The sequence below is a fragment of the Mobula hypostoma genome, chromosome 4 (genome assembly GCF_963921235.1).
Source record: "Mobula hypostoma chromosome 4, sMobHyp1.1, whole genome shotgun sequence".
Classification (NCBI taxonomy): Eukaryota; Metazoa; Chordata; class Chondrichthyes; order Myliobatiformes; family Myliobatidae; genus Mobula; species Mobula hypostoma.
This window is the reverse complement of record NC_086100.1, coordinates 170,608,375-170,618,685: the sequence shown is the minus strand read 5'-3', so window position 1 is coordinate 170,618,685 and position 10,311 is coordinate 170,608,375. Positions and strand designations below refer to the sequence as shown.

The following is a 10,311-nucleotide window of genomic DNA, read 5'->3' as shown; positions in this document are numbered from 1 at the left end:
AGATGCTGGTAACAAAGGGATGGGTCTGGGGGCTTTCTTTATGACTTCTAGCCGTTCTATTCTGTCAAGCTCTGTTTTCAGTTGATGACGTAATGCAAAAGGCACTTTTCTACATGGATGTACTACGGGTGGCACTGTGTTGTCAATTTTAATCGTGTGCTCTCCTGGAAGACAACCAAGCCCTTTGAACAAGTCCTCATACTCTTTCATCAAGTCACGGCATTCTAACTCTGTGTCACTGTCCAGGACTAAGACTATTTTCACCAAATTCAGTCTCTCACAGGCAGATAAACCCAGTATTGACTGTACATTCTTTGGCACCACCACAAATGAAAGCATGTGCACAATATTTTTGTGTGATACTTTTGCAATACATGTTCCTTTAACTGGAATATCTGCATCTGAATACCCAGTCACTTTTATATTTGTCTTATGTAACTTTGGTCTTGACTTCAACGCATTAAACTCAGATTCTGCAAGAACATTTACTTGTGCTCCAGTATCAAGTTTAAACAGAATATTGTTTTGGTTCACTTGCAATGGAATAGTCCAGTCATTCTTACTTCGTTTGTTTTCACAAAGCACATCTATATAGAACTCCTTAAGTTCATTTTCAAGCACTGTGTTTACTTGTTTTATTTTCTTTTTACTTCTGCAACAGTGTGAAAAATGATTACTCTTACCGTAGTTGTTGCACATTTTTCCATACACTGGACACTATTTTGGCCAATGCTGCCACCCACAGCGATCACATAGCTTTTTTCTTTCAGATGACGTCTTGCTCTCTGTCGGTTTTGTTGTCGTTTTATTATTTTTTCTAATATGTTCGCTCTTTTTCACAGCGTCTACGTCGCAGCTGTCAATAAAAAGTTCTTTAGCCTGCGACATCACGGTTTCTGAAGCTTTGCAGAGCATCAAGGCTTTTTCCAAGTCTAAATCTTGTTCTCTGAACAGTCTTTCTCTCAGACCATTATCCAGAATGCCATAAACAATTCTGTCTTTAATGAGAGAGTCTGTCGGTTCTCCAAACTTGCATGTTTTACTCTGGTGTCTCAACTCAGTAACATATTGATCAGTAGTTTCACCAGCTCTGTGCGTACATGTAAAAAATTTGTATTGCTCATACGTCACATTATGCTTTGGTATACAAAATGCTTCAAATTTGTCCATTATCGAGTTTAACTTTAAATTATCTCCATTTTCAAAAGTAAAATGGTTATATACCTCAATTGCGTCGTCACCTATTACATGGAGTAGAAGCACAGCTTTCGTTTTTTCCGGTTTTCTATTCTGCTCCGATCGCTGATAAATAAATTTCAAAACGCTGCTTAAAATTTCTCCGGTTCTCTGCTATGTTCCCAGACAATTGAAGTGTCGGTGGAGGTTGCAGCCTTTCCATTTGCAAAACTGTTAGCACACCAAAACAGTTCAAACTCTTTTCGATTATCTTCGATTCTCCCGTGTTAGGTAACGTATTATTCCTCCAGACCAACTTCTGACACCATGTTGTGTTCCAGACCGACTCTAACACCATCTTGTGTTCTTTATATTTATACGTACTGTGGGTTACTAATAAAGAAACACATTCTGGAAGACATAGAACTTTTATTTACAGCTACAACCAAACCACATTTCTTACAGTACCATGTTCTCGATCATTCTATCATTTCCGCGCATGCTCAGAACTCTCTCCAATCACATTCTGACATGTCATATCACCACAGTTTTGTAGAGCACCTGAGCTTCCTTTCGCCTCCCACCTTAGTTCTCTGTCCCACTCCCACACTCTCTGAGTCTGAGGAAAAACACCTTATCTTCTCATAGAGTCAGAGAGAAGTACAGCACAGAAACAGGCCCTTCAGCCCATCTAGTCCATTCTGAAACCATTTAATCTGCCTACTCCCATTGACCTGCACTGGGACCATAGCGCCCCATATCCCCACTACCCATGTACCTATCCCAACTTTTCTTAAATGTTGAAGTCAAACTCGCATTCACCTCTTGCGCTGGCAGCTCATTCCACACTCTCACGACCCTCTGAGTGAAGACGTTTCCCCTCATGTTCCCCTTAAACATTTCACCTTTCACTCTTAGCCCATGACCTCTAGTTGTAGTCCCACCCAACCTTAGTGGGAAAAAGCCTGCTTGTATTTACCCCATCTATACCCCTCATAATCTTGTATACCTCTATCAAACCTTCTCTCAATCTTCTACGTTCTAAAGAATACAGTCCAAACATATTCAATCTTTCTTTCCTTATAACTCAGGTCCTCCAGACCCAGCAACATATTGTAAATTTTCTCTGCACTCTTTCAACCTCGTTTACGTCTTTCCTGTAGGAAGATGACCAAAACTGCATACAATACTCCAAATTTGGCCTCACCAATGTCTTATACAACTTCAACATAACACCTTAACTTCTGAAGTCAATACATTGATTTAGGAAGGCCAATGTGCTAATAAGCTTTCTTTACAGCCCTATCTACCTGTGACGCCACTTTCAATGAATGATGAACCTTTATTCCCAGATCCCTTTGTTCTACCACACCCCTCACAGTGTAATACTTACCTTGGTTGGTCCTACTGAAATGCTGAACCTCACAGTTGTCTGCATTAAATTCCATCTGCCATTTTTCAGCCCATTTTCCAGCTGATGCAGATCCTCTGCAAGCCATGATAGCCTTCCTCATTGTCCACTACATTTCCAATCTTGATGTCGACTGCAAATTTGCTGATCCAGTTGACCACATTATCATCCAGATCATTGATATAGATGACAAACAACAGTGGACCCAGCACCGATCCCTGTGGCACACCACAAGTCACAGGCCTCCAGTCAGAGAGGCAACTCTAAGACCACTCTCTGCCTTCTTCCACAAAGCCAATGTCTAATCCAATTTACTACCTCATCCTGACACCCAGCGACTGAACCTTCTTGACCAGTCTCCCATGCGGCACCTTGTCAAATGCCTTATTAAGGTCCATGTCGACAACATCCATTGCCTTGCCGTCATCCACTGTTCTGGTAACTTCCTTGAAAAACTCTATAAGATTGGTTAGACATCACCTACCATGTACGAAGCCATGTTGATTATTCTTAATCAGTCCATGTCTATCCAAATACTTATATATCCGATCCCTTAGAATACCTTCCAATAACTTTTCTGTGAAAGTATGTTGCAATATGCAGCACTCAATATCAAATTCTCCAACATCAGATAACTCATTCTTTCTGTTTGTAAGAGAGTTTTGCAAACCATCATTCAAAACCTAACCGTAGCACTGTAGATCAGGGAGCCATTCTGGGGGGGGGGCGGGGTAAGAGAAATGTAGTGTGGTAATTGGGGCTAGCATAGTCACAGGAATAGACAGAGTTCTCTATTGCAAGGATAGAATGTCCCAAAGGCTGTGTTCCTGGGTTTGGGACATCTTACCTGACCTGCAGAGGAATTCGCAGTGGCAGGGGAAAGATCCAGTTGTTGTGGTCCATGCGGGTACCAACGACATGGGGAGAATGAGGAAGGAGGTTCTGCTGAGGGAATTTGAGCAGCTAGGGACTAAATTAAAAAGCAGAACCAAAAAGGTAATAATCCCTGGATTGCTACATGAGCCATGTGCAAATTGCCATAGGGTCAAGAAGACTAGAGAGTTAAATGCGTGGCTCAAGGATTGGTGTGGGAGAAGTGGGTTTGAATTCATAGGAAACTGGCACCAGTATTGGAGAAGGAGGGAGCTGTACCAATGGGACTGACTCCACCTGACCAGTGATGGGACCTGGATCCTAGCGAATCGCATTCCTATGACTGTGGATAGGGCTTTGAACTAAATAGTAGGGGGTTGGGTTCAGCAGATGGAGAAGTATGGATGAAATAAAAAACAAAAGTGTGGATAAAGAAAAAGCAAAAGAGAAAAAAGAGAAAAGGAAGAGTGGAGTGAAGAAAAGTCAAGTTCAGAAGAGTAAAAGATTACAAGATTTTAAAAGCACAGTGAGTGTAAGGGCACTTTATTTGATATGTTTCTATAAAATCTCCTCTCATTCTTCTGAATTCCAGTAAGTACAGTCCCAGACAAATCAATCTCTCCTCAAAGTCTAACCCCCTCATCTCTGGAATCAACCTGGTGAACCTCCTTTGCACTCTGTAATGGCCGCTAAATCATATTGTACTGATTTTTGCCACAAGTTCATTGACATATCAAATTATGAAAGGGATAGAGAAGATAGAGGCAGGAAAGTTGGTTCCATTGGTAGGCGAGACTAGAACTGGGGGACATAGCCTCAAGACTCGGGGGAGTAGATTTAGGATGGAAATGAGGAGAGTGGTGAATCTGTGGAATTCTCTACCTCAGTAAATATATTTAAGACAAGGTTGGATAGATTTTTGCATAGCAGAGGAATTAGGGGTTATGGGGAAAAGGCAGGTAGGTGGGGATGAGTCCATGGCCAGATCAGTCAAGATCTTACTTAATGGCAGGGCAGGCTCAATGGGCCAGATGGCCTACTCCTGCTTCTATTTCTTATGTTTTTATGTATCATTTTATCTTAGTTTTTTTCTTACTATTTCCTCTTTATTTCTTTTTTTTTTGCAAATAATCTGGCTCACTGGCATGTCTAGCAAATTCATCATTAACAGCACCTTACACAGACTGATAAACCTAATCTGATTTTAACTGCCTGTTATCCGCCACTCTGTTTATCAGAGAAATTGCCTTTGTTGTAACATTCTGTCACTTTCTCACGTTCCCATTTCCAATGAAGAGTCACAGACCAGTAACATTCTCTTTCAAAGACAGTGCCTGATCTGATAAATATTCCTCCCACATTATGTTTTATTTCAGTTTCCCAGCATCTGCAGAGCCACCAAGGACAATGTATACAGAAAGCTCATTGTGAAGGGTTCCATCTACCCAACTCATGGACTCTCGCTCTCATCAGGAAGGAGGCTACGTAGCATCCACGCCAGGACCACCAGAATCAAAAGCAGTTACTTTCCCCGAATAGTAAGGCTGATCAACACCTCGTCCCACTAATCCACTACTAATTTATCATTTCCTGTCAGTCACCTTACAGTATGTACAGACACTCCTGTGCCTTGTGTCATTTTATGTATATACAAGGGTCTCGGCCTGAAACGTCGACTGCACCTCTTCCTAGAGATGCTGCCTGGCCTGCTGCGTTCACCAGCAACTTTGATGTGTGTTGCTTGAATTTCCAGCATCTGCAGAATTCCTTTTGTTAATCTATGTACGTAAGCAGCTTATGTATTTAAAATTCACAGTTTTTTATTATTCTGTTCTTTATCTTATTTTTGCTTTGTGCTGCAATGAATCCAGAGTAACAATTATTTTGTTTTCTTGTACACTTGTGTACTGGGAATGACATTAGGCAATCTTGGGTCATTTTTATTTTCATTCAATATATGAGTAAAATGAGTTTAGGATTAAGTCATGTTGTGATGAGGCTCTTGTGATTCTGCAATAGGTATTGATAGGTGAGGAGATGAGCTTTATTTGTCACACGTACATTGAAAGATACGGCGAGACCAGAACAGTGTGAGGATATGCTAGGGAAGCCTGCAAGCCTCACCGTGGCTTCTGGTGCCCGCAGTGAGTGGCTAGATATAAATCTGGCAAGTGGGGCTTGATGAGGGGGAAGTGTGAGGTCATGCACTTCGACAGGCAGAATCAAAAGGGGGATTATTATAAAAAAGGAGGAAGATGGCAAATGAATGAAGCTCAGATGCACTCCAGTGCATGTACCACAAAAAGTTAGCAGGCAGGTCCAACAAGTAGTTCATAAGGCAAACTTCACTGTGAAGAGGTTTGGAATGTAAGAATAGGGAGGTTTTGTTACAGTCCTGCAGGGTATGGTGCAGCACAGCTATACTCTCCTTAAAAATAAACATAGCAGCACTGGAAGCAGTCCCGAGACTCACCAAATTAATTCCTGGGATGAGAGGGTTGGTCTATCAAGAGAAGCTGGATAATTTGGGCCTGTATTGATTGGAGTTTACAAGAATGAGGGGTAAAATGGTTTATTATTTGTCACGTTCTGAGGTACAGTGAAAAACTTTGTTTTGTATGCTATCCATACAGATAATTTCCTCACATCAGGACAATGGGGTAGCAGAAAAAAAGTGTTAACAGAATGCAGAATGTAGCCTTAGTTAGGAGAATCAAAATATAAGTTGCTATGGTGAATTAGCATAGGAAATAAGACGAACGTGACAATAACAATTCATGAACAAAGGCACTCAGCTACAAAATAAAGGTTTGGTCGTTTAAGACTAAGGTTTGTAGAAATTTCATCTCTCAGAATATACCTGACATCCTTTGAGAGTGATGGAGGCAAATTATATCATATACGAAATGTGCAGATTGATGAATACTTGAAGGACCAAGGAATTAAGAACTATAAGGAATTAGCAGAGAAGTCAAAGGTAATAAAGCCCAACCATTGAGTGGCCTCGTGGTCTGTTCATGTACACTGTATACCAAGTATGGTAGTAGTATACATCATGTGACCTTTATTGTAACATGTTGACATCTGCAGTGTTTGTATTTTTATTATTTTTCATAGAGATTACTCAGTCAATAAAAAAAAATTCAGAGTTGAGCCTAGCCTAGTTTTACCTCACCTAGATGAAGACGACTCGGAGAAGTGCGAAGGATAACGACCTACAATTGGAGACGCTAGAAATTGACGTTTACAGGTCCAGTCAAACATAAACTGGTGATCTAACCAAAGCCTGGGATTGCACTGGTATTAACCACCAGTTCTAACGGCAGGCATTTCCCAAGTTTGTTCGTGTTTGCAGAAAATATTATTGGTAATGAATAATTCTGATGGGATTCTCTGTGAAATTGGGCCCTTGGAAGAGCTGTAGCAGTAGTTTGAAAGGAAATCAACTAAGTGGATCCTGATGAAAGTTGTCTCTTTATTCGTCTCCCTAGTTCCCGAGTCTAACACTTGGCGTGAGAGTGTTTCCATCCTGTCACGTGCCCGTTGACGTCACAGAGTGGGCGGGGCTAAGTAACTTCCGTTACCAGCCTCAAAAGATGGCGGGAAAAGCTCCGCGATTTCTCTCCTAAATAAGTTTAAATTTATACATTTACAGTGGGATGGATTCCAAAAGCGCCAAGGTACTTTTTATTACTTTCCCAGAATTTGGATATTTATAAAACCAGACCGTATAATTGACAGTTCGATTTTACATAACTATGTTCAGCGCCGTTTTAACGCTAAATAACGAGGAAGCGGAAGTCCGGCCTAGCGGTTGGCTTTTGATTGATATGAGTGCTTAAATTTGTAGTGTATCCTGATTGATTGGTCAACTTTCCAGTCACTGTCAAACTGAACAGAGGGGCAGTGTCAGTGGGGAAAGAGAAACAGAATTCCAACTTGATGATACTTATGCTGTGTGTCTCGCAATTTTTAAAATATTTTTACACCAGCTGAAGAACTTTTAAAAAGTCAGTCTTGAGTTTAAAACAGTCTTGGCAACTGAGAGATAGACAATGAATAGTGTAAATGAATAAAAAATTCCTGCGCTGCTCTAACAATTAAAAATACTGTAAGTGCAATTAATTAATTTGAAGATGGTAGCCATTTTATCAGGATTTAAATTGACTTGATAGTAAAATATGGCTAAAATTATACAGTGAGAACTTTATATTACAAGAGAAAGATTACTGAAGCATTCTTTCAGGTGGCTGACAAATTCTGGGCATTAAATCAGCAGAAATTATCTTTTTTTATGGAATGTAGTCAGTGTTGTACATATATACACTTTGTTGAGTACCTCCTGTACCTAATAAAGTGGCTACTAACTGTACATTCATGGTCTTCTACTGCTGTGGCCCATCCACGTCAAGGTTCTGTAAAGCGATGTGATGCTTTTATGTTTAAGGGAAACCATAACAACTCATTTATTTTACTCCAAACACTGAACTCGAAACGCGGTTACAGAGCTCCACGTAATTACGTCATCACGTCAGACTAGCCTCTTCTGCTCAATGTTGGTGGTTGTGAATTATGTGCGTTACTCTACAATTCGACCTACTGTGCGTTCAAAGATACTCTTCTGCACGCCTTTGTAGGAAATCACGGCAATCTGAATACTGTTAACTTGCTGTCAACTTGAACCGGTCTGGCCATACTCCTCTAACCTCAAACAACAGGAAATCTGCAGATGCTAGAAATTCAAGCAACATTATCATCATCCTCCCCCCTCCCCCTCCCCCCCTCCCCCCCCCCTCCCCCCCTCCCCCTACCCCTCCCCCTCCCCCTCCCCCTCCCCCTCCCCTCCCCTCCCCCTCCCCTCCCCTCCCCTCCCCCTCTCTCTCCCCTCTCTCTCCCCTCCCCCTCTCTCTCCCCTCTCTCTCCCCTCCCCCTCTCTCTCCCCTCCCCCTCTCTCTCCCCCTCTCTCTCCCTCCTCCCCCTCTCTCTCCCCTCCCTCTCTCCCCTCCCCCCTCTCTCCCCTCCCCCCTCTCTCCCCTCCCCCCTCTCTCCCCTCCTCCCTCTCTCCCCTCCTCCCTCTCTCCCCTCCCTCTCTCCCCTCCCTCTCTCCCCCCCTCTCTCCCCTCCCCCTCTCCCCTCCCCCTCTCCCCCCTCCCTCTCTCTCCCCTCCCTCTCTCTCCCCTCCCTCTCTCTCCCCTCCCTCTCCCCCTCCCCCCTCTCTCCCCTCCCCCTCCCTCTCCCCCTCCCCCTCCCCCTCCCTCTCCCCCCCTCCCCTCCCTCTCCCCCCTCCCCTCCCTCTCCCCCTCCCCCCCTCCCTCTCCCCCTCCCCCTCCCCCTCCCTCTCCCCCTCCCCCTCCCTCTCCCCCTCCCCCTCTCCCCCCTCCCCCTCTCTCCCCTCCCTCTCCCCCTCCCCCCTCTCTCCCCCTCCCCCCTCTCTCCCCTCCCCCTCTCTCCCCTCCCCCTCTCTCCCCCTCCCCCTCTCTCCCCCTCCCCCTCTCTCCCCCTCCCCCTCTCCCCCCCATCCCCCCTCTCTCTCCCCCTCTCTCTCCCCCTCTCTCTCCCCCTCTCTCTCCCCCTCTCTCTCCCCCCTCTCCCCCTCTCTCTCCCCCTCTCCCCCTCTCTCTCCCCCCTCTCCCCCCTCTCTCTCTCCCCCCCTCTCTCTCTCCCCCCCCACCCCATCCTCCGCAGGATGTATAATTAATTATAGAACTTCAAGGAACTCAAATTCTCGAATACAACCTAGTCTCATAGACATAGTCATCCTTTATTGATCCTGGGGGGAAATTGGTTTTCGTTACAGTTGCACCATAAATAATTAGTAATATGTAAATTATGCCAGGAAATAAGTGCAGGACCAGCCTATTGGCTCAGGGTGTCTGACCCTCCAAGGGAGGGGTTGTAAAGTTTGATGGCCACGGGCAAGAATGACTTCCTATGATGCTCTGTGTTGCATCTCGGTGGAATGAGTCTCTGGCTGAATGTACTCCTGTACCCAACCAGTACATTATGTAGTGGATGGGAGACATTGTCCAAGATGGCATGCAAGATGTCTCACGTATAAACTGAATAATAGACTCTTCAATCAGATGTTGATTCTCTTGATGGCCAAAGATTTAATAAAAAAACAAAATAAATTTAAGCCAGATGGCCTCTTGAACAACATGCTTCTTTCAATTTTGTATCGATTATAACTCAGCAAAACATGCTGGACTGTCTCTGGACTACCACAGTTACATAATCCAGTAGGATGTTTTCCTATTATCTTTAAATAATAGTTTAGCCCGCAATGCCCCAACCTAAGTCTTGTAAGTTTCACCATATCTCTACGACTTAAAAGGAAACCATTTCTTCCCCTAGGCTGTAAGACTACTGAACTCCCTGCCACCAGGCTGGTTGCATCACATATGAAGCGCCAGTAGTGTTATATTGTTTACTTTTTAACTTGTATCGTACATACACTTTATTATTTGTTAACTTATTTGTGGTAATATTACTTTGTGCTATGTGTGTAAGTTATATGTACTGTGTGGTACACCTTGGTCTGGAGGAACATAGTTTTGTTTGGTGGTATACATGTGTACCATAAGACAGGAGCAGAATTAAGGCTGATTTATACTTGTGCGTACTAGCTTACGCCACAGCCTACGCAAGTGGGCTACGCCGTTGTGAGCATTTATACTTGTGCGTTGGTGTGTCTGCGTCTCTCTGAAATTCACCGCCAAAACGCTAGTTGGTGGTGGGGTTTCTATGCCACTGTGTTGAAACTCAACATGAAGAAACTCGAACTTCAAACAATGGCGACTGAAACTGAAGGAGGGTGAATTTTCTGTGCTTGTCCGGCCACTGAGAGACGT

At 43.6% G+C, this 10,311-nt stretch overlaps 1 protein-coding gene across 1 annotated transcript in view; it reads left to right on the top strand.

Moving 5' to 3' along the window:
* Positions 1–6,987: 6,987 nt before the first annotated feature.
* haus1 (HAUS augmin-like complex, subunit 1) overlaps positions 6,988–10,311 on the top strand; it is a 47,114-nt gene continuing 43,790 nt past the window's right edge. Inside the window, exon 1 of the mRNA XM_063046989.1 lies at positions 6,988–7,140. Coding sequence (XP_062903059.1) covers positions 7,120–7,140 — 21 coding nt within the window. The 5' untranslated portion in view covers positions 6,988–7,119. The remainder of the gene's footprint in view (positions 7,141–10,311) is intronic.